The sequence below is a fragment of the Delphinapterus leucas genome, chromosome 15 (genome assembly GCF_059928025.1).
Source record: "Delphinapterus leucas isolate spDelLeu-1000000601 "Yukka" chromosome 15, BTC_Dleu_Yukka2, whole genome shotgun sequence".
NCBI classification, from domain to species: Eukaryota; Metazoa; Chordata; class Mammalia; order Artiodactyla; family Monodontidae; genus Delphinapterus; species Delphinapterus leucas.
The window spans coordinates 14,781,281-14,805,601 of record NC_143143.1 but is presented as its reverse complement, the minus strand read 5'-3'; the positions used below and the strand labels follow the sequence as shown (position 1 = coordinate 14,805,601).

General features: G+C 40.3%; 1 protein-coding gene across 10 annotated transcripts in view; it reads left to right on the top strand.

The window, feature by feature from the left end:
* The window catches only part of CRCP (CGRP receptor component), a 118,790-nt gene that overhangs the window by 69,326 nt on the left and 25,143 nt on the right, over positions 1-24,321 (top strand). For 7 of the 10 annotated variants that reach the window (XM_022588168.3, XM_089895836.1, XM_089895838.1 and 4 more), the window contains one exon: positions 4,988-22,334. In XM_022588168.3, coding sequence (XP_022443876.1) covers positions 4,988-5,137 — 150 coding nt within the window. In that variant the 3' untranslated portion in view covers positions 5,138-22,334. Of the gene's footprint in view, positions 1-4,987; positions 22,335-24,321 lie in introns of those variants that run through there. The other 3 variants (XR_016387777.1, XR_016387778.1, XM_089895839.1) reach the window with 2 other exon arrangements.

Below are 24,321 nucleotides of genomic sequence, written 5' to 3'. Positions count from 1 at the left end.
TAGAAAGGGTCCTAAAGGCTGAGCTCAGACAAGCCAGGAACTGCCATTACTTGAAAAGACTGCCAGACCACCCATTCTGTAAGTGAAAAGAAACCTCACCAATTTGATGCTAGTTAGTGTGGACTTCGGGAAAGGGAAGGACTGGAGAAAATTCAATTCCTTCTGTCGGGTCTGGGGCTATGACTTGGCAGCTCCTTGTGTCCCCGATGTCCTACACTATTCTGGCCATTGCTTCCCTGTAGAGGTTATTGCCAACCAGGTAAAAACATTAGATTCGGCATGACTCTGGTGTTTATCTCCCCCCACTCCCACCCTTTAACCTCCTTTTCCTGTATCTTCTCTTGGTTAATGGAGTGCATGTGCACTTTCCCGCATGCTCGCTCTCTCTTACCCTCCTGGTCCAGTGTCCCAAGCTAGAAGCCCAGAAGTCATTCCCTTCCCTTTATCTCCTAGTTAGTCAGTCAGTCCCAGGTTCTCTTGCTTCTCCCTCCTCTTGTTCTTTCTTCTCCCCATACTGCACTGCATTAATTCCTGTAATTGTTTCTCAGCTCGGCTCTTGCACCTGTCCTCTCACCGTTCTCCCTGCCTCCAGTCCAGCCCCCTCCTGTCCATCTTCTACACCACGATCAGAGTTCACTTTCTAAAGCCACACATTTGATCATCTTGTTTCCCCGCATGAAACCATTCAGTGGAACCTCAACACATGCAAACAGTATAAAGCTTTAGAATTGGGGAAGCCAGAGTAAAAGGTGGAGATGGTATAAGGAGAGTGTGAAGATGAGGCCCAGTGGTGCAGACCCGGTGGTTGCTGTACTGGCATGTGCCACGCTTTCCTTCCATGTACAGGGCAGAGAGCACTGTTAAGCTCCAAATATTAGGCAGGCCATTCAACTGCGAGTAAAAGAAAAGTTTGGCTGAAGAATTAATAAAATGAGAATAAAGCAGTTTTCAAAGTCAGTTTTAGAAGTATTTAGCTCTTTGTCAAGTTTCCTTCAGAAAAATGTAGAAGAAAATGGCCAAAAATACCTCTGATATTTAGAGTTGCTTAAAAACAAAACAAAACAAAAAAAACTTTTTAAAAAAGGATTGTGGGGTATTTAATTTTTGACTAAAACTTTTACTGTCTTCTCAGCATTTTGTTTCTCCCCTTCAGAATGCACCCAAAATTAAATTAGAAGAATTCCTTCCATAAAGGGTACCTTTCTGGGGGAACTGGGCTTCTGGCTAAGCAGAGATCCTTTTTTTTTTTATATCCTCATTATTCTGATGCTTTCGACTATGTTGGAGATTCAGCTTAGAAAAGAGAAAAAACAAAACAGCAAGAAACTAATCCCTGTCCTTCTGGTTTAAGGATCACATGTCATGTCTCTTCCAACTTTAATCAGCAACATATGTTATTCATGGCTTAATGACAGATGCAGAGAAGAGATGAGGAGGATTAGCATGACCTCATCCCAGAGCCTGTAGAAAGCTCTCATTACCTGATAAGATTAGCTGCTATTAAGATTGCCTGCTCTAAGCCAGACTTGGTGCCAGGGGCTTTGTATATGTCACCTTTAATGCCCTCACCATAGTCTTGGCTAGTAAGTGGCTGAGTGGGTCTGATTCAGAAACCTTACTCTGTTCCTCCAAGCCATGTGCTTCTACATGGTGAGGAGAAAGGTGTGTGTGTGGCATCCCCTCCTTTCCACAGGTAGATAGGCCTTGTTAAAAACTGGGTGTGTTATTTCCCAGCAGTGGGACTGTTTTTTGGCCAGATTTTTCCCAGCCTGGGATTTGGCTACAAAGGGTTAGCAAATCATTTACCAAGATTTGTAGCAGTGTCTCTTCTCACCAGAAAGGGATAAGAAATGAGGTTTTCCCTAGAGTGGAAAGTGCAGAGGACTTGAGAATTTCCCTGTGTTAACCTTACAGCCACTCATTCTCCCTGGGTCCAGAAGTAATCCCAATATTCAGCATTTGTCAGGACTCACTTTTGGAGACTGAAGCTTCTTTTTTTCATTTCAACTTCAGCCATGATTTGTTGTGATCCTCAGATCCACAGCCAGCTGCCTGCTGTGTGTGAGGAAATGAGGAAGCCACCAGCTCTGTGACCTCTGCCATGCCCTGCTATATATTCATTTGGGACCATTTGTGAGTCCTCTGGCCTAAAGACAGGACCGTGAACCCCCTGACCTCACAGGCCACTGTCCTGAACGGCACTACCATCTGTGCCTGTTGTAGTTTAGTGATTGTAGAAAGGCTTGAATTACATAGTTCCATGGCTTAAATTATGTTCTCCTTTGGTCCTTACTGTAGGCGTTACTTCTGTTTTACTTTAGAAAAACTCAAACTATATAGAGGTTAAGTGAACCGTTCTGGGTCATATAGCTAGAAGTGTCTGCTGCTGTTAGACTTTGCGTTGTTTTGAGGAAAGTAGGAGGTTAGGCTTGGCAGCTCAGAGTGAGAAGCAACCATTTTTGGAATGCAGCAGCCCAGTCTGACAGCCCTGATAACCAGTGTGATCTTCATCTATGATAAAAAATTTATCATTTATGTTGACCTGCCTACAAAAACTTTGTAGTTTTACATTTCATTTGCCCTTACATTCAGAACAGCTTGAACCCTTTAATGTGTGGGAATGTTGAGACGGTGCTTTGCATTTCTTTATCGGGCTGTTTCCTCTGTTGGAAAGAAAAGCTGAGGAGTAATACAGTTATTATTTACTCTAGCGATCCGAGAGGGGTTAGTAAGTTGTGGTTTCTGCAAGTTTCTTTCTTGTGTATATTTCATTCTGCTTAGTACAGCTCAGGTTTTCTTCCTGTGACTGGGAAAGAAAATTTCCCGACTCTAATTATCCCTGAGGGTTGTTTGCTGATAAAAGCTTCTGCTCTCCGCAAATTTGGCAAAATTAGTAAAGCTTGTCAGCCCTGTTGCTAAGAACACACCTAGATGAAACTGGATCTGTCAGACCCAGAGATCGGGATGCAAGAAGGTGGCCTGTCAAAATCCTCTCTGTTTGGTTTTCTAAAAAGAGCCCTCAGAGGTCATACAACCAAACTTTCAAACCAGTGGACTCTGGTGTGCCATACAATGTCTCTAAGAGAGGAAATGATAGAAACCTCTTACTTGAGGCCGTGGTATTCTAGAAGGAGCTGGGACTCAAAGTCTCAAAAGACCTTGCACTGCTTGCTGTGAGATACAGATCACGTTTTCCTTGTGATGCGGAGCCTCCATGTACTTGTCTGTAAATTGTCCTCATTTTATGTACAGCATCATTGAGAAGAGAAGCTCTGGTGGCAGTGATTGTAGGAAAACCCCTGGTCCACTGTGGAGCACAGATAATGGAGGGAGGTTGTCACTGGTCTAACAACAGTCTAAGTCTCCTTCAACCTCTTCCCCTGAGGAAACAGTTCATCATCAACTGTGTGTGCCCGTTATTCATAAACTTGGAGACACTTTTCTCCCAAATAGAGATCATTTTTTCCTCAAGATTAAATTATCAAGTCAGATATATCCCTCCTTCCTCCTCCTTCATTCTTTGGAGGCGGTGTATGTTAGAGTATTTCCTTTTACAGACCGTAATTTTACATGGCTGATTGTAAAAGTGGGATTTTGAGGATTGTTTCTTGTTCAGTAGAGAAGTTACATGGAACCTTTGAATCTTTAGAATATGGTCATTTTATTTCACAGTATGATGGGAAGAAGCCCCATTGGTTCACCTGGATCTTTACTCTAGAACACCCAGGATTCTTCTCTAGTTGTGGAAACATTTTTGGACTGAGGTGAATGAAGAGACCAGTGGTTTGCCAGGACTTTGATCTTGGGCATGTCACCTGGCTTCTTTAGATTCTGTACTGTTGTCTGTGAAGCTAGGCAGTCAGACTGAAGTCCTTTTGAGGATTGTGAGCCAAGCTTGTCATCATGCTTTACTCAAATCTGCCAGGATTTCTTTCTGAAACTCCTTTTGGTCTTAGTTGCCAGATTTCAGAGATTGTTATGCCACAGGGTAGGACCCTGGACACCTTTAACTGAGAAAGCTATTTGTGATAGATGGCTGATGCCACCAAGTGAGCGTGGTTAAGTAACTTGACCGCCTGCATACTGCTTTTACAGAGGTGGTTGATGACATCATGTTTGTATTAATTAACATATTGAGAATTAGAGGTGAGGCTACAAATCGTGGATATCATCTGTGTGTTCAGATATCCAGGACCATGTCAGAAACTGGGCTCTAAGTGGACCTTTGATGGGGTGGTGGGAGATTGTTTCCCAGCCATCACTCATCAGACTCCTGCATTCCCAGGAGATGACCAAGGCCACGGTGTGTGTGTTAGATTGTAGGTGTTAGAGATGGGCAGGTCTGGCTTGGGATTGTAGTTCTGCCCTTTGCTGGACTTGCTGTGAGGTTTAAAAGAAATAATGGGTGTGAAGTGCAAGGCGCAGTGCCAGGCGCAAGAGCTCCCTGATGGGTCTTGTCAGTGTTGGTAGTAGTGAGGAATAGAAAAATATATAGGCCATTTGGCACATAGCGGGCAGTCATCAAATGAGTTGTTGATACTATTCATAAGTTACAGATGGGCTTGTTGTTATATACAAAAGTATATAAAATGCCATTTCTCTCCCCAGAGGTGAGTTTTCTTTGCATAAACAGCATATTCATGTGTGTGTGTGTGTGTGTATGAGTGTGTGTGTGTGTGTGCACGCATGTGTGTGTATGAGTGAGTAGAGAACTGTTAGGCTTTGCTTTTTAAGGAAAAATGCTAACCTGCAACTCGCTTTTTTCACTGACCCGTTTGGAGCGGCCACATCAGCTTACCCTGGAATTTGAGCTGGCTTCTCTCTCCCGTGGAGCCAAGATGGAAAGGACCTAGAGACCCTGGGCAGCTCAGGAGCTAGGCCCTGAGCTCTGTGCTGAGGGGCTGGGCCGGGACCAGGAACAACATGGGCAGGGCCCTGTCTGTGAGGCCCCATTGTAACTCCTGGAGGGTTTTTTTTCCTTCTGCAGATGGTGGAGGAGAGTGAAGAACGGCTGACAGAGGAGCAGATAGAAGCTCTGCTCCACACCGTCACAAGCATCCTCCCTGCGGGGCCAGAGGCTGAGCAGAAGCAAAATACCAGCGATGACGTGACAATGGACGAAGAGGACCCAGCATAGAAGAGCACAACTGGCCCAAGTGTCTCGTGAAGTTGAAAGACCCAGCAGCTATTTCCCAGACGTTCAGAGGATTATTTATTTGGTTTTACCTTCTATCCCAACAGGCCTGATTTCCCGGTTAGTTGGGTAAACCACAAAAATAAGCCTTTCTCAAAAACAAGCTAAAAAGAAATACTTGTGCCTCTGAAAGAAGAAACATGGTGGATAGGCTGAGGTTGTCAGGGCAGAGAGCTAAAGAGAGGAAGAGTGAGTCCAAGAGGACAATACTATGGAACTCTCTGTGGTAAAAATATTTCTTCTGTGGCCTTTGCCATGGTTGTGGGAAGGTCCCTGTACACAGCTGGTAAAATACTTGCACTGGCCTTGATGGGCTATATCCTAATTAATTTCACCTGCTTCCCCAGGAGCTTCCCAAGCAGGCATGCAGAGCACTGCCAGGATGAGAGCTGAGTTACGAGAATCCTGTTGGACGACTAAAAACTCCCGAAGCAGCAAATAGTTGCTCTAAGTTAAAATGAGCCACTGAACTGGGTTCACCTTAGAGGAATCTTTTCCTTGAGAACAGCAGAGATAAGAGAACGCCTGGACAACTCTTCATTAGGTCTAAAGGCCCCTTTCCTCTGCTGGCATGGGCTTTGTTTACAGCTCACTAATTAGTCTTAAATGGTAGGGCACCAGCTCACTCCAGTTGAAAAGAGGCACTCCAGACTGAATGACCGTGTCACCTGCCTTTCTGAATACCTTCAGTTTCCTGCCCTGTGACAGGCTCTGCCTGTTGAAGCCAGGTGAGCTTCATTTGCACAATGGGCAAATTGTTTGCATCTTTTAAAAAGGGCAATTCCCTGGGGTTCCAGTGGTTAGGACTCTGCACTTTCACTGCTGAGGGCATGGGTTCAATCCCTGGTCGAGGAACTAAGATCCCACAAGGTGCAAATTGTGGCTCGAAACAAAAAAAAACCCAAAAATGGAGAGGGTACAGTTATGTAGCTCTTTTTGTGGATGGAATATGAAGAGCTAGAGGTTAATTAATAAGAATTTGAATTTGTTGACTGTTGCATCAGTTTTTGAATTTAAAATATTAGAATAATTACCATGTGAAGAACTTGTTAATATTCAGGCTTTGGAGAGTTTAGTAGCCCCAGACATGTAGTTGCCTTAGATCCTAGGAATATTGTTAAAAATTAATTTCCCATATTCACTCTGCTCCCTATTTGGGGAAGAAAATGCCCATAGACATTAATTTTTCAAATTGGTACTCATGTTGTAAGATCACATTTTCAGTGCTTCTGTTAATTGGATTACTTCCCACCCCTTGGAATTCCCAGGTTATTTCAGCCTCCCCACCACCCCTGCCAATAGGCAGTTATGTTCATCTTAACCTTATCATCTAAAGATCAGTTGAGATCTGCTTACAGGCAACATTGAAATTAACAGGGCATTTATTTTTTATTTTATATTTTTAAAATTAATTTTTATTGGAGTATGTTTGCTTTACAATGTTGTGTTAGCCTCCACTGCACAACAAAATGAATCAGCCATACACGTACAGGGCATTTATATTTTTATTTTTCATTGCAGAAAGAATTCAGTGAGAGACAAAGTGATAGGTAAGAAGTGGATTTATTTAGAGAGAAACACACTCCACAGACAGAGTATGGGTCATCTCAGAAGGTGATAAAGGCCCAGGGCATTTATTTTTAAATCTCTCTTTTGAGTATCAGGAATTTTACCAGGAGCTGTTGATTTGTCAAGGCATGCATGTGCTTGTATTATTTTTGTTGCATTTTGACCTTGAGTGTGTTAGGTGCTTTTTCTTCATGGATTTAGGGCTTAATTAGTTAATAATAAATTGTTTGCAGGTGACTGCCAACTTGTGCTATTTTTATAAATCTTTGAAGAGTTTGTTTTGCTATGGATAGGAAGAAGTGAAATGAAATCTGACTTAAAAGCTAACATATATATGTATTTTTTTAATTTTAATTTTTTTCTTAAGTTGAATCTATTTAGATCTAAATTTTGTGTTGGATTTCAAGAAAATTTTAAGTTTCTTTATTTGGGACCTGAATTTAGCCTCTGATTAAGTTTCTGATTAAGTCAGACAGGCTCTAGGAGACTTAACCTTTATAAGAAATATGGTCTTTGTAATATTCCCATAGCATTAGTAATCAACATTTCAGAAATAAAAGGTTGTAATTTACACAGAAACTTAACCAGGATCATATCTGGAAAGGAGAGCTGGGAGTCTATGAGACTTGCTTTTCATTTTATGTCCTTCTGTATGGCTTCAGTTTTTGACCAGGTGACTGTTTTATTCTTTAAAAAGAAAAAAAAAATCTGTTTATTTCCATGTTGTCCTTGGCCTCTGCAAAAGTTATTAAATGTATAGTGGATAGTTAAGTTATGTCCCAAACATGGAGACTGACACCCAGTCCAGTCACTCTGGGAGATGCAGCACTGAGGGGATTGATCTTTCAAGAAGGTACTGCTGAACTCTTAAAAGATGAAGTTGACTCTCAGAGGTTTATCCAAATAATTTCCTTGCCTCTTTTTGCTTAAAAGTTGCTGTATGACCCACTACCACCTCAGAGGACTTGCCACTTATTCAAGGCTTGTTCATAAAATAATGGGTACTGTTTTCCTAATCAGACATTGTGTAAGCATACCAGCTCTCAAGAGCTTATACCCTAGTGAGAGATGAGAGGATCAATCCTCCCGTATATTCTTTGCTAAATCATTTTCTCCCCTGAAATCAATTTATTACTGCTTGTGTAAATGGATCATTTCTCAGTAAACTATAAAACAGACCACATACCCTGAAAAGGATCGTCAATCTTATTTAATTACACAATGAACTAAGGGGATAAAAGGAAGCAAAACTGCCCAGAACTGGCCAGAAATCCTTTTACATATTTTAAAAATAAAGGTATAATTCACAGGGACTTCCTTGGCAGTCCAGTGGAAGCTGCACTTAGCCTTCCATTGCAGGGGGTGTGGGTTTGTTCCCTGGTCAGGGAGCTGGGGTCCCACGTGCCTCGTGGCCAAGGGGCCAAAACATAAAACAGAAGCAATGTTGTAACAAGTTTAATAAAGACTTATAAAAGAGAAAAATGTTCCACATCAAAAAAATCTTAAAAAAAAAAGATATAATTCATGTACCATAAAATTTATCATTTTAAAATATACCACTCAGTGGTTTTGAGTATAATCACAAGATTATACAATCATCACTACTACCTAATTCCAAAATGGTTTCATCACCCCTAAAAGAAGCCCCATATCCGTTAGCAGTCATTCCCAATTACCCATAGTCCCTGGCAACCAGTAATCTACTTTCTACTTTCTGTCTGTCTGTATTTGCCTATTTTGGACATTTCATGTCAATTGAATCATACAGTATATGGCCCCTTGTATCTGACTTCTTTCATTTAGCATAATTTTTTCAAGGCTCAAATGTGTTGTACCATTCCTTTTTATGGCTGAATAATACTTCATTGAATGGATATACCACATTTTGTTTATCAATTCATCAATTGATAGACATTTGGTTTGTGTCTACTCTGGCTGTTATGAATATGCTGCTGTGAACATTCATATATAAATCTTTTGTGACTGTTTACCTTTCTTGAATATATGTACCTAGGAGTGGAATTGTTGGGTCATATGGTAACTCTGTGTTTAACTTTTTTTTTTTTAATTAATTTTTTGGCCATGCCTTGTGGCATGCGGAATCTTAGTTCCCCAACCAGGGTTCAAACCCATGCCCCCTGCAGTGGAAGCACAGAATCTTAACCACTGGACCACCAGGGAAGTCCCTGTGTTTAACTTTTTGATGAACTACCAAACTGTTTTCCATAGTACATGTACCATTTCATGTTTCCACCAACAGCACAAGATGGAATCCAGGGAATTCCCTGGCAGTCCAGTGGTTAGGACTCGGCGCTTTCACTGCCATGGCCAGGGTTCAATCCCTGGTCAGGGAACTAAGGTCCCACGAGCCGCGCAGCATGGCCAAAAATGATGGAATCCAATCTTTCGCTTGTTATTGTCCCTCTTGTTGATTATAGCCAGCCTAGTGTTTGTGAAGTGCTATCTCGTGGTTTTTATTTGTATTTCCCTAGTAGCTCCTAAGGTTGAGCATCTTTTCATGTGCTTATTGGCCACTTGTATATCTTATTTGGAAAAATGCCTGTTGAAATCCTTTGCACCTTAAAAAATTAATAGATTTTGTTTTTTCAAGGAGTTTTAGGTTTACAGAGAAATTGAGCAGAAAGTACAGAGAGTTCCTGTATAGTCCCTTGTCCCCACCCCTCCCAACACACAGTTTCCCCTATTAACATCTTGCATTAGTGTGGTGCATTTGTTACAGTTGATGAGCCAGCATTGGTACATCGTTACTAAAAGTCCATAGTTTACATTAGGTTCATTCTTTGTGAACCTAATGTAAGTGCAGAAAGTGCAGTAATGCATACCTAGAACGGGTTTTGACAAATATGTAATATTATATATATAATGTTATATGTGACATCATTACAGTGTCATCAGAATACTTTCAGTGCCCTAAAAATACCGTATGTTCCACCTATTCATCCCTCCCTCCCTTCCTCTAAATTGTTGGCAACCACTGATCTTTTCACTGTCTTCATAGTTTTGCCTTTTTCAGAATGTCGTATAGTTGGAATCATACAGTATGTAACCTTTTCAGGTTGGATTTTTCACTTAGGTTACTCCATGTCATTTCATAGCATGACAGTTCATTTGTTTTTAGTATTGAATAATATTCCATTGTCTGCATCTACCAGATTGTTTATCCATTCACCTGTTGAAGGAAATCTTGGTTACTGTCAAGTTTTGGCAATTATCAAAAATAGCTGCTATAAACATTTGTGTGCAGGTTTATGTGGACAGGAGTTTTTAACTCATTTGTGTAAATACCAAGGAGTGTGATAGTTGGATCATATGGTAAGAGTATGTTTAGCTTTATAAGAAACTGCCAAATTGTCTTCCAAAGTGGCTGCACCAGTTTGCATCACCACCAGCATGAATGAGAGTTTCTTTTGTTCCACATCCTCACCAGAATTTGGTGGTGTCAGTGGTTTGGATTTTGGTCACTCTAATAGGTGTGCGATATTATCACATTGTTGTTTTAATTTGCAGTTCCCTAAAGATGTATGTTCAGCATCTTTTCATATGTTTATCTGCCATCTCTCTGTCTTTTTTGATGAAGTGTCCCGATCTCTTGCTCATTTTTTCATTAGGCTTTTGAGATTTAAGAAGTTTTTAAAATATATTTTGGAAACTAGTTCTTTATCAAATATGTGTTTTACAAATATTTTTCTCCCAGTCTCTGTGGCTTCTCTTTTCATTCTCTTAACAGTATCTTTCACAGGGCAGAAGTTTTAATTTTAATGAAGTCCATCCTATCCATTTTTTCTTTCATGGTTCATGGTTTTTTTTTTTGTTGGCCTCACTGTGTGGCATGTGGGATCTTAGTTCTCTGACCAAGGATCAAACCCGCTCCCCCTGCACTGGAAGCGCAGAGTCCTAACCACTGGACCGCCAGGGAATTCCCTCATGGATCATGCTTTTGATATTGTACCTAAAATGTCATCATGAAGCCCAAGGTCACCTAGATTTTCTTCTGTGTTATCTTTTGGAGTTTTATAGTTTTGCATTTTACATTTAAGTCTATGATCCATTTTGAGTTAATTTTTGTAAAAAGTCTAAGACCTTTGTCTACATTCTTTTTTGCGGGGTTGGGGGAGGGTGCTATGCCTCGTGGCATGTGGGATCTTAGTTCCTCTACCAGGGATCAAACCTGCTCTCCCTGCATTGGTTGCGTGGAGTCTTAACCACTGGACTGCCAGGGAAGTCGCTACATTCATTTTTGCATGTGAATATTCAGTTGCTCCAGCACCATTTGTGGAAAAGACTGTCCTTTCTCCATTCAGTTGCTTTTGTTCCTTTGGCAAAGATCAGTTGATTTTCTTTGTGTGGGTCTGTTTCTAGGCTCTATTTTGTTCTATTGGTCTGTTTTCTATTCTTTCACCAATGTCACATTGCCTTGATTATTGTAGCTTTGTATTAAATCTTAAAGTCATGTAGCATCAGACTCCTAGCTTTGTTCTTCTCCTTTGCCCATTTTTAATTGGGTTGTTTGTCTTTATTGTTGAATTGTAAGATTTCTTTATATAATCTAGATACTAGGCCCTTGGCAGATATATGATATACAGTTATTTTCTCCCATTTTTGGGTTGTCTTTTCACTTTCTTTATGGTGTCCTTTGGAGCACCTAAGTTTTTAATTTAGATAAAATCCAGTATATCTCTCTTTGGTTGTTTTTGCTTCTAATTTTGGCCTCATATCTAAGAATCCATTGCCTAAACCAATGTCATAAATATTTGCTACTGTGTAACTTCTAAAACTTTTATACATTTAGGCCTTCAATCCATTTGAGGTTATTTTTGTATATGGTGTGAGGAGGGAGTCCAGCTTCATTCTTTTGCATATCCATTTATCCTAGCACCATTTGTTGAAACCTGTCCCTGTTCCCCGCCGCCCCCCCCCCCCAAAGTATTCTCTCCCTGAAAAGAAAGTGACTAAGTTTCATCGGTCGGTTCCTGTGGACTACTGAGTTCTCTGTCATTTTAGGCCCTTATTAAATGTCATGTAATCCACAGCAGCCTCTAGCCCCTTTAGACTTCACTCTACTGTTTAGAACAGGGATCAGCAAGCTTCATCTGTAAAGGGCCAGATAGTATTTTAGCCTTTGCAGGTCACAAATTACCATCACAACTACATAATTCTGCTGTTACAGCATGAAAGCAGCCATGGACAATATATAGATGAGTGGGACTGTGTTCCAGTACAACTATTTACAGAATTGGGCAGTAATCTGTAATTTGCTGATCCTTGTTTAGATGGTTCCAGAGTGGGGAGGAGAAGGTTCCCTCTCCACCGATAATCTTCCTCATGAGGTCCTCATTGTGTTCTGTAGGACATCTGCACTCTTCCCATGGATGCTTCAAGAGCTGGCATGCTGAATCCTGGTGTAGATTCTACCCACTAGCATGATGCAGAAGTCTTAAAGTGTGTTTAGTCTTGACTGTCTTACCTGCCACACACTATGGGGCTGGCTTGAGGATTCTGTGTTCAGTCACATAAGCTATGATTTTAGGTTCAACAAAGGTTTGTTGAGCACATAGTATGTGCCAGGTTCAGTGCTATATCCTTGGGCCATAGAGTCAAACCTCAAGTTGCATATGGCTTGCAAGATAAGACAGGTTAATTTAATGCTTCCACTGTTTTCTCTTGATCCATTGTGTACCCTGTCTGTACTTAATATACCTAAAATAGTCTTTCTTTACATCATACCCTCAGCTCAAAAACTGAAAGTCTTCCTATGACATTGAGAATAAAAAATCTATATGACATGAGCAAAATGGAGAGCTAGGAAGCTCCAACCTCTTGTTCCACAACAGAGACATTAAAAACAACCAAAAGCTAGCTAAAGTGAGCTTGTGCGAGCTCTGGAAAACAGTCAGAGGCCTACAGTAACCAAGAATGGCCAATCAAGAAAAAGCTACATTCAAAATGGTAGAAAATTTTGTGGAATTTTTGCTCATCCTTGTCCCCTCACCTCTGGGCAATCTTGCTCTGGAGGAGGCAGAAGCCCGTATCTCAGTTCCCTCCTTCAAACTGAAGGGAGCAGAGCAAACCTTATTTGCAATATTCTAACTTGTCTGGGAGCTGCCTGAAGAACTAGTTTCTGTTTCCCCTAATTGGATCTCTGCAGGGGAACTCAATAGAAAGTGACAATAATTGCTTATAAAATCAGTAGAATTAGACTCACAAGACACCTAAGACAAGACACTGTGGGTGGAGACATACAATAGACTATCTAAGGCCCCAGGGAGAAATGAGTAAGACTCTGTGTAGGACATATAAAAGCAATTTGTATAGAGAGAAATCACAAAAGGTACACAGATCCAGGTGAGATGTATGCTAAGAACACATCTGAAGACTTAGCTTTCTACTTTGGCTGATCCTAAGGCTCACAACATATCCTAATCAGTAAACGATTTTGCTGGCATAGACCCAGTTTGCCAAGGCTAGGAGAGGTGGTTGTTTTTTCAAATGCCCAATTTTCAACAACAAAAAACTTGCAAGGAACAGGATAGCCTGGCCTATTCAAAGGAAGAAAATGAAGTGCAGGAACCTTCCCTGAAGAAACATAGGTATCAGACTTACTAAATAAAGACTATAAAACAACTGTCTGAAATAAGCTTAAAGAGTTAAAGGAAGACATACAAAGGACTATAGGAAATCAGGAAAATGATATATGAATAAAATGAGAATAGTAACAAATTATAAAAAGGAAACATTCTGGAGCTGAAAAATACAATAACTTAATTGAAAATTTCACTGAGGGTTCAACAACAGATTTGAGAAGGCAGAAGAAAGAATCAGCACAGGAGCAAAAAAGGAAAACAAACAGATCCTTAGGGACTTAACAGCACATCAACAAGAGGACCAATATATGTATATGCAAGTACCAGAAGAAGAGAGAAAGAGGAAGAGATTATTTGAAGAAATATTGGCCAAAAGCTACCCAAATTTGTGAAGACATGCATCTACAAATCAAAGAAGTTTAAAATCCAAGTAGGATAAATCCAGAAAGACCCACACCAAGACACATTGTAATCAAACTATAGAAAAATAAGGACAATGTTGAAAGCAGCAAGAGAAAGGTGACTCGTCACGTGCAAGGGATCATCAATAAGATTATCAGTTAATTTCTCAGCAAAAACTTTGGAGGCCAGAAGGGAACAGGATGATGTATTTAAAGTGCTGAAAGAAAAAAAAAAGACTTTGAACTGAGAATTCTATACCTGGCAAAACTATCCCTCAAAAATGAGAGAGAATCACCTCACACCCATTAGAATAGCTACTATAAAACAAAACAAAATAACAAGTGTTGGGGAGGGTGTAGAGATTGGAACCCTTATGTACTGTTGATGGTAATGTAAAATGGCGTAACATATAGAAAACAGTATAGCAGGACCTCAAAAAAATAAGCATAGAATTATTGTATAATCCAGCAATTCCACTTCTGGGTATATACCCAAAGAATTGAAAGCAGGATCTAAAAGACGTATATGTACACCCATGTTCATAGGAGCATTATTCTCACTATCCAAAAGGTGGCAGCAAAATGAAGTGTCCATTGACAGATTAATGGATAAACAAAATGTGATCTATACATATACTGGAATATAATTCAGCCATAAAGGAAAACCTGACACATGCTACAGCATGGATGAAACTTGGGGATATTATGCTAAGTGAAATAAACCAGTCACAAAAGGACAGATACTTTATGGTTCCGCTTATATGAGATATAGTCAAAATCATAAACACAAACATAGAATGGTGGTTTCCACGGACCAGGGGGAGGAGATAATTGGTTGTTGTTTAATGGTTATAGATTTCAGTTTTGCTTGCAAGTTGAAAAGAGTTCTGGAAATTCATTGCACAACAATGTAAATGTATTTAGCGCTAATGAACTGTACACTTAAAAATGGTTGAGATAGTAAATTTTGTACTTTTCCACACAAAAAAAATACTTGTTTTAAATAATTTTATTTATATTTGGCTGTGTTGGCTCTTCATTGCTGCACACGGGCTTTCTCTAGTTGCGGTGAGCAGGGTCTACTCTTCGTTGTGGTGCAAGTGCTTCTCATTGCAGTGGTTTCTCTTGTTGCAGAGCATGGGCTCTAGGTGTGTGGGCTTCAGTAGTTGTGGCACACAGGCTCAGTAGTTGTGGCTTGCGGGCTCTAGGGTGCAGGCTCAGTAGTTGTGGTGCACGGGCTTAGTTGCTCCACGGCGTGTGGGATCTTCCTGGACCAGGGATCAAACCCTTGTCCTCTGCAGTGGCAGGCGGATTCTTAACCACTGCGCCACCTGGGAAGTCCAAAAAAATACTTTTATTGAGGGAGAAATTATGAGTTTCCTAGCTGAACAAAAGCTGAGGGCATTCATTACCACTAGACCTGCCTTAAAAGAAATGCTCAAGGGAGTCCTTCAGGTTGAAATGAAAGGACTCTGAATAGTAACTCGAAGTCATGTGAAGATATAAAGATCTTCAGTAAAGGTAAATACATGGACATATAAAAACCAGTATTATAATTTTTTCATAACTTCATTTTTTATTCTTTCACAGGATTTAAAAGAGAAAAGCATAAAAAATTATCAATCTATGTTAAATGGTACCCATTATATAAAGATGTAATTTGTGACATCAATAACATAAAGGGGGAGGGCAGAGCTGTAAAAGAGAGTGTTTTTATATGTGATTTAAGATGTTTGTATCAATAAAAAATAGATTGTTATAACTTTAGGATTTTATATATAATCACCAAGATAAGCACAAAGAAAACATCCAGAATATACACAAAAGGAAATGAGAAGGGAATTCAAACATGTCACAAAAAATCAACAAAACAAAAAGGAAGACAGTAATGGAAGAAATGAGAGACAAAAAGGGTATTAAACATATAGAAAGCAAATAGCAAAATGGCAAAAATTGTATTTCCCTATCAGTAATTACTTTAAATGGATTAAACTCCCCAATCAAAAATCATAGATGGGGCTTCCCTGGTGGCACAGTGGTTGAGAATCTGCCTGCCAATGCAGGGGACACGGGTTCGAGCCCTGGTCTGGGAAGATCCCACATGCCGCGGAGCAACTAGGCCTGTGAGCCACAACTACTGAGCCTGCGCATCTGGAGCCTGTGCCCCGCAACGAGAGGCTGCGATAGTGAAAGGTCCACGGCACCGCAATGAAGAGTGGTCCCCGCACCGCAATAAAGAGTGGCCCCTACTTGCTGCAACTAGAGAAAGCCCTTGCACGAAACGAAGACCCAACACAGCCATAAATAAATAAATAAATAAAAATTCTTTTTTAAAAAATCATAGATGGGCAAAATATATTGGAAAAACATGACCCAACTATATGCTCTCTACAAGAGACTCACTTAAGATCTAAGGACACAAACATGTTGAAAATGAAAGGATGGAAAAAGATATTTCATGCAAATAGTAACCAAAAGAGAGTGGGAGTGAATATACTGATAAGGCAAAATAGACTTTAAAAAGATATGAGACAAAGATATCATAAAAAGTTTAATACAGCAAGAAAATATAATAGTTTAAAACATTTATGTATGTAATAAGACCACCAAAATATTTGAAATAAAAATTGACAGAATTGAAGGGAGAAATAGATAGCTCCACAATAATAGTAGGAAATTTCAATACCTCTTTCAATAATGCAAGAACAACCAGGCAGAATCAATAAGGAAATAAAGGACCTGAACAATACTATTACCACCTGGAACTAACAGACTTACAGACACTCTACCCAACAACAGCAGAATACACTTTTCTCAAGTGCACGTGGAACATTCTCCAGTACAGACCATACATTAGGCCACAAAACAAGTCAATACATTCAAAGCTGTTGAAATTACAGTTGGCCTTGAACAACATGAGTTTGAACTGTGTGGGTCCACTTATATGTAGATTTTTTTCAATAAACACGTTGGAAAATTTTTTTGAGATTTGCAACAATTTGAAAAAACTTGTGGATGAACTGCAAAGCCTGGAAATACTGAAACTTTTAAGAAAAAAGTATGTCATAGACATTTCTCCAAAGGAGATATACAAATGTTCCATAAGTTTGTAAAAAGATGCTGGACATTGCTAGTCGTTAGGGAAATGCAGATCAGAACCACTAAGAGATCCACATCAGTTAGGGTGGCTATTATAAAATAAAACGAAATAACAAGTGTTGGTGAAGATATGGAGGAATTAGACTCTTTGTGCATTGTTTGTGGGAATGTAAAACGGTTCATTCACTGTGGAAAACAGTATGGTAGTTCCTCAAAACGTTAAACGTGGAGTTATCATATGATCCAGCAATTCCACTTCTGGGTACATACCCCAGAGAATTGAAAGCAGGAACTTGAACAAATATTTGTATACCCATGTTCATAGCAGTATTATTTTCAATAACCAAAAAGTAGAAAGAACCCCAATGCCTGTTGATGGATAAGTGGATAAACAACATGTGAATATATATAAAAATCTAAGCATTTAACCCTAGCATTCTAGGTCCTTCCCAATCTGGTTCCCAATAAAATTTCCAACTTTATTAGTCTCCTGTACAACCCTCTGTTCCAGCCGAATGGATCCACTCATTCATGTACTGAACACGTTTTTGAGTGTCTACCATGCAAGGCAGTGAAAGTACGATGTGACTCTGTCATCCAGAGCCCCTGCTTTCAGAAAGCTCTATGTTCTAGGGGAAGAGATGCTAACTGATCAGTGTCATAATTCATTATTTCATTATAACTACAGTTGGAATTAGAAGTGAGAATGAGCTAAGAGAGCATATAACAGAGAACCTGACCTAGTCTGGTAGAATCAGGAAAGGTTCTCTGAGAAAGGAATGTTTGGACTTGAAGGATGAGTAAAAGTTAGTGAAAGAAAGAACATTCCTTGAAAATAATCTTTGTTTTCCTATCCCTATGTTTTTGTGAATACTGTGCCATCTGCTTATACTACACGCCTTCTTCAGGTATCCAAGTTGTAACTCAAGATTTGGCTCATACCCGCCATTCTCCAGAAAACCCTTCCTGAGCTTTTGCATGTTGATAATAGTATGTGCTCTTTATATCTGAAAGTCAATTTTCCTGGATACAAAGTCCTTGAGTCACATTTTCTTTTCCTTGAATTTAAAATATTCAGTTACTCTATTTTCTTCTGGCATCAAGCACTTATGTTAAAAAGTCTGACGGTATCCTCATTTTGTTTCTTGTATAAGCCACTTGCTTTTCTTTCTTTCTTCTTTTTTCTTTTTTTTTTGCCTAGATGCTCAAAGGATTTTTTTTTTCTCCTGAAAGTCTGGTGAATTTACTAGAATATGTCTTGGCAGTGGTTGTTTGAGTCAAGTATTCTTAGATGCGTATGGTGTATATATAATTTCAGATATTTTTTTCTTCAATTTGGGAACATTTCTGGAATTTTTTTTACATACTTTCTTGATTTTATACATATTTTATACCAAGATATATATATACCTTGATTTTTTATCTATTTTCTTGATTTTTGCTCCCCCCCCCCTTTTTTTTTTTTTTGCGGTACGCGGGCCTCTCACTGCTGTGGCCTCTCCCGTTGCGGAGCACAGGCTCCGGACGCACAGGCTCAGCGGCCATGGCTCACGGGCCCAGCCGCTCCGCGGCATGTGGGATCTTCCCGGACCGGGGCATGAACCTGTGTCCCCTGCACCGGCAGGTGGACTCTCAACCACTGTGCCACCAGGGAAGCCCTATTTTCTTGATTTTTATATTTATTCTGTTCATTTGCTTCACTTCTCTGCTTCAGAGACTTCTATATTCTGTATTAGTTCTTTGCCTATCTTCCATATTTGTCATTTTCATTCAGATTATTTTGCTCTCTTCTATGATTTCTTTTTTTTTAAAAATAAATTTGTTTATTTTATTTTTGACCGCACTGGGTCTTCATTGCTGCACGTGGGCTTTCTCTAGTGTGGGGAGCGGGCTCTACTCTTCGTTGTAGTGTGCAGGCTTCTCATTGTGGTGGCTTCTCTTGTTGCAGAGCATGGGCTCTAGGCATGTGGGCTTCAGTAGTTGTGGCACATGGGCTTAGTAGTTGTGGCGTGCAGGCTGTAGAGTACAGGCTCAGTAGTTGTGGTGCACGGGCTTAGTTGCTCCACAGCATGTGGGATCTTCCCAAAGCTGGGCTCAAACCCGTGTCCCCTGCATTGGCAGTTCTTAACCACTGTACCACCAGTGAAGCCCTCTTCTATGATTTCTTTAAAAAATTTCCTCCTATTTTCCTTAAGACATTTTTTTTTAATTGCATTTATTTGGTCTTATGTTTCTTCTAATTTAGTCTTCATTTTTTTCCCCTTCTAATTTTTACTCTGAGTAAAGTAAAACTCTTATTTATGAGTTTTTCTAACTTTACTGTGGTTCATTCATGTCATGTATCATTTCTTATTAATTTTTAGCTGGTTTTAAAATGGTAGGTTGCAATTTGAGCTGTTTCGTGTGCATGTATTTCTGGTGTGCTCTCATTAGCTTATAGAAATGTTATACTCTTTTTTTTAAAAATAATAACCTTGTATGAAATTTGACCCCAATAATTTTCTGCTGTTTATTTTTATATGAAATTAGTTTTCTGGAACTTTTAGAAGGAGTTGTGTGGTTCAGGATGGTTTTACAAACTTCACAAACCTCCCTCTTTTGTTGTTTTCATATAATATTTAAAAATATGGTGGCTTGCTGACTCTGTTCCCCTCCCACTCTTTTTTTTAGACCAAGGATTGGCAAAGGCCACCTGTTTTTTTGTAAATAAGGTTTTATTAGACCACAGCCCTGCTCATTCATTTACATATGTTTATGGCTGCTCTCAGGCCAAATCTGCAAAATTGAGGAGTTGCAACATGGACCGTATAGCCTACAAGCCAAAAATATTATGGTCTAGCCCTTTAAGACCCTGATTTAGACCTCTTCTTTCTTTGTCTCTCTATTGTCCCTGTTTTGCTCAATTTTGACTTTATCCCAGCTGTGTCTTCTCACTGTGAGGCACTGTCAAGGAAGCCAGTCAGTTTAGAGAGTTCAAAGGGACCCACACTGCTTCAGACCTTAGTACCCCTTACATTTAAAAAATTGTGGTAAAATATACATATAACATAAAATTTATCATTTTAACCATTTTTAGTTTAACAATTCAGTATATTCACAGTGTTGTGCAATCATCACCACTGTATATTTTCAGAACTTTTTTATTACCCCAAACTAAAACTCTGTACCCATTAAACAGTAATTCCCCATTCCCCCTCTTTCTCTAGCCCCTGGTAACCTCTTCTACTTTCTGTCTCTATGAATTTGCCTATTCTAAGTACTTAATGTCCTTCAGTGTCTGCTTTATTCTACTAAGCATAATGTTTTCAAGATCATCCATGTTGTAGTAGGTATCAGAATTTTGTTCCTTTTTATGACTGAATAATATTCCATTGTATGTATATATCACATTTTGTTGATCCATTCATTTATTGATGGACACTTCAGTTGTTTCTACCTTTGAACATTAGTGTACAAATATCTGTCTGAGTCCCTGCTTTCAATTCTTTTGAGTATATATCTAGAAGTGGAATCGCTGGATTATACAGTAATTCTATTTTAACTTTTTTTGTTGTTTGTGTGTGTGTGCCGTTTTGTTTTTTTGGTTGCACTGCGCTTGCAGAATCTCAGTCCCCCGACCAGGGATTGAACCCGGGCCATGGCAGGGAAAGCCTGGAATCCTAACCATTAGACCACCCGAGAACTCCCTGTTTTTAACTTTTTGAAGAACTGTCACAGTGGCTTTTCCATTTTTCCACAGTGGCAGCACCATTTTATATTCCCACCAGCAGTGCACTTGGATTCCAGTTTCTCTACATCCTTGGCCAACATTTGTTTTTTTCAGTTTTGCTTTTGTTTTAGTAACAGCCATCCTCATGAGTATTAAGCGTCATCTCATTGTGGTTTTGATTTGCATTTCCCTAATGATTAGTGATGTTGAGTATCTTTTCATGTGCTTATTGAGCACTTGTGTTTCTTCTTTGGATATATGTCTATTTGAGTCCTTTGAATTGTATTTGTTGTTGAGTTGCAGAAGTTCAGTTCTTTATGTATTTTGGGTATTAATTCCTTATCAGATATATGATTTGCAAATATTTACTCCCATTTGTGTGTTGTCTTTTCACTCTCTTGATAGTGTCCTTTGATTATTTTCCCTTTTAGAATTAATAAATAATTTGTGGAGAGATGTTTTAAGATTATGTAGATATCCTCTTCCTCATCAGACTTTCACTCACTAATTTAAGCATCTATCAGTGATTCTTTCCTGAATCAATGGCTACTATTTTTGCACACCAACCATGTTCCAGATACTGCGCTAGGTGCCTACCATGCATTATCCCTATGTCATAGATGAGGAAACTGAAGCTGAATAGGTGAAATAACCGTGTAAGGACTCCTAGCAAGCAGTAGAAATGGGAGTAGACTCAGGACTGTCTGCTCCAGAGCTAGAGCTCATGTGCTAGAGCTTGGGAAACAAGCGTTAGCTGGAAACTTGGGGCTCCAAGCATCACGTCTATTGAGCTAGCCTGTTTTTGATGCTCCTTCCTTGTGTTTCCCAAACACCCGCGACCTTGAGAGGGGGAAGGACAGGCAGACTTCAGGGCTATGGGCTGTGACGTGCTGGGTGTGTTCTGCAGTCAGGAACCAATCCCCTGATAGAGTACCAGCTACCCAGACTGATCTGCTTACAGTTTATTGGGTCACTGTGTATCTGCAGTGTTCTGCAGGTATGGTTGAGTCAGTAGCTGGGCTCACAGAACCAGAAGTCCCAAGTTGTCCTTTCAATGATAGGGGTGGGGGAGGTGGTCTTAGTAACCTGGCAGGTTCTGGGTTAAACACTCCCCCTCTTTCCTCCTCTGGGGCCTTAGCTGGGAGGAACAGAACATAGGCAGGGTGGAGTCCTGGGGCAGGGAGCCAGAGCCCTGAGTCATAGGGAAACCAAGGAATCAGGGTGAGGGCACAGCATGTTGAGCCAGAAAACCTAGAGGAAAGCCATGGTCTGACTGCTGGGAGGAGGGAGAAGTCAGCACATGCAGGTGAGGTCACAGGAGGGATCACAGTCAGAAATGGAGCCAAGAACAAGCTCCACTGGGTCAGGATCACATGAGGTTGGTATAGGAGATGCTGAACCTGTGTCTGGAGATCTCCACTGTGGGAGGCTTATTCTCCAGGGCTGACAGTGGCCTAAGCCACACAAGGCCAAGTGTGTGCATTAGTCACAGGTGCCTTATTGGATCAGGCTTCGTGGTGGACATTCACCTCTCCAGCTACAATTGGGCATCTCCAATAGGCCCATACCCACCTCCACTGCCTGGGATTCAGCCTCTGTATCCTATCAGCTGGGGTCACCTAGCTCAGCTCCTCATCTGCTGTGATTACTCAGTCAGACCGCAACCCTCTCTTGGATGAAAACTGCATTCTTCATGAGCTTGACTCTCAGACACTTTCCGTGTAGTGGCGTTTTTTTGTTTTGTTTGTTTTTGTTTTTTTAACCATCCAGAAATAATTCCAAGCTTACAAAAAGTTGCAAAAGTAAAAGCAGCACAATATAAAAATATGCATTTTCCCCCCAAACCATCTTAAAGTGAGTTAAATACGTCATGACTCTTGACACCTAAATGCTATATAATTAATTATTGCTAGTGTTTTCTCCCTTACAATGAATAAGCAGTGCAGGGAGACCATGCAAATTTTCCTTAACAAAATTGCCCCCTAGATTGAGCATCCCCTGATTCTTCCCTAATCCAGTCTTTACCGCAATGGTTACAAAATGGGTTTGCTGACTCCAGCACTCCCTCCGCATCTTCCATTCTGCCCTCAAAACCCCATTTTTTCAAAAGTGCTGCCTTACTTCCTGGGTGGGGTTCTAAGCCTATCTTGTACCAGGCCTGGACTCAGTCATTTCGGTGAGGAGCATGACTCCTTGTAGTGGTGAAGGTATCAGAGATCAAGTTCAGAGAACTGGGTGTCCTCATTGCTACTGGAGTGCCTTTGCTTCCTGGCTCTTTCAATGGACAGAGCTAGGAAATATATGCTTGTGTATGCACACGTACATACATACACATATTTGCATATTCATAATATGTATAACATCAACATGCATATACATATTTTAGAAATCATGAATTTACACTGATACCTCCTCACAGAGTTATTTCTTGCTTTGCCCACTCTGTATTTATATGTCCCTCCCTCAGTAAGAATCCTGGCTCCCAACCGTATCAACATATTTGCTCAATCCTATATTACATCTAAAGTGGTTTATTACATCCAAGATGGTTTCTGAATTGCTTTGCCCACACCATTACAAACAGCAGACCTACCAAAAGGAGTTCAGGATTTGTTTCCAATTCTTCCCCCTCCCGCCACACCCCTGCCCCCGGTTGAGGGTATGTAGTCAAATACTGTGTTAAGTTACTTGAGTTGATTCTTCTTTTCTTTTTAGTGTGGTTATGGTGCTTATTTGATTATTTCCATTGTTTCAGTTTGCTTTCAGTCTTAACTTACCTCCTTTCCATTCTTATTGATTTAATTTTATTTTTGAATGTGTGACATATTACCATACTTTCAAAAGTCAAATCTATAAAAAAAGGTATGCTCAGAGGACTATCACTTCCACCTATTCTCCTCCGCCCGTTGTAGGTAACCAATGACATTGTTTCCTGATTTATCCTTCTTGTGTTTTATTTCGTAATGATAATCAGTTATACGTATATTTTTCTTATTTTCCCTTCACTCTCGAGCAAAAGTTAGCATACTATATATGTGTGATATAATAAGAAATATATTTGGTCTTTGTTCCCAGTTCCTTGCACAGAGCTCCTGAGACCCTTGAGATTTCCTGAGTGATGGGATTATCTTTAGTTACTCATAAGGAGCCCATTTTTTTGAGCACACCTGAGTTTATGCTAATGAGATGATATAGTGTGGAGCCCCTAGATAGCTTCAGGATGGGGCTGATCACCAGAAAGACCAAGTGATTAGAAGGTTGGAACTTTCAGCCATGCCCACCAACCATCCCTCCTTCTAGCAGTTGTTCTGGCCAGAGCCCACCTGGATCACACATGAGCCAGGATAAAAGGCCTGAACAGTTTGGGGCTCTGTCTCAGCCTCTGGTTACCAGGAATGGGAGGGAACCTTACAGTCCATCAGGAACTTTCTTGGCACTGACTGTGGGAACAGCGGTGAAGGCTATAAACAATGTCTTGGAGAATGAGGGTTGGGGCAGCCCCATGAGGTATCTTGAGTAAAGGACAACTACGATTGGGCTGTTCTGAGTGGCTGAATCCTGTCTATACTTTTGTGCAAGAACATACACCTCACACGCCCTTTAATACTCTCTCTGGTTTTCAGCCTCCTTTGAGTGACCTGGCCCTTGCTCTTGGAAGCCATGCTGGTGAGTGCCTAGCAGGAGTACAAGCCCTAGGCCAGATGAATCCAGGTTCTGCTGTTTACTTGTTGCAGGACCTTGAAATTA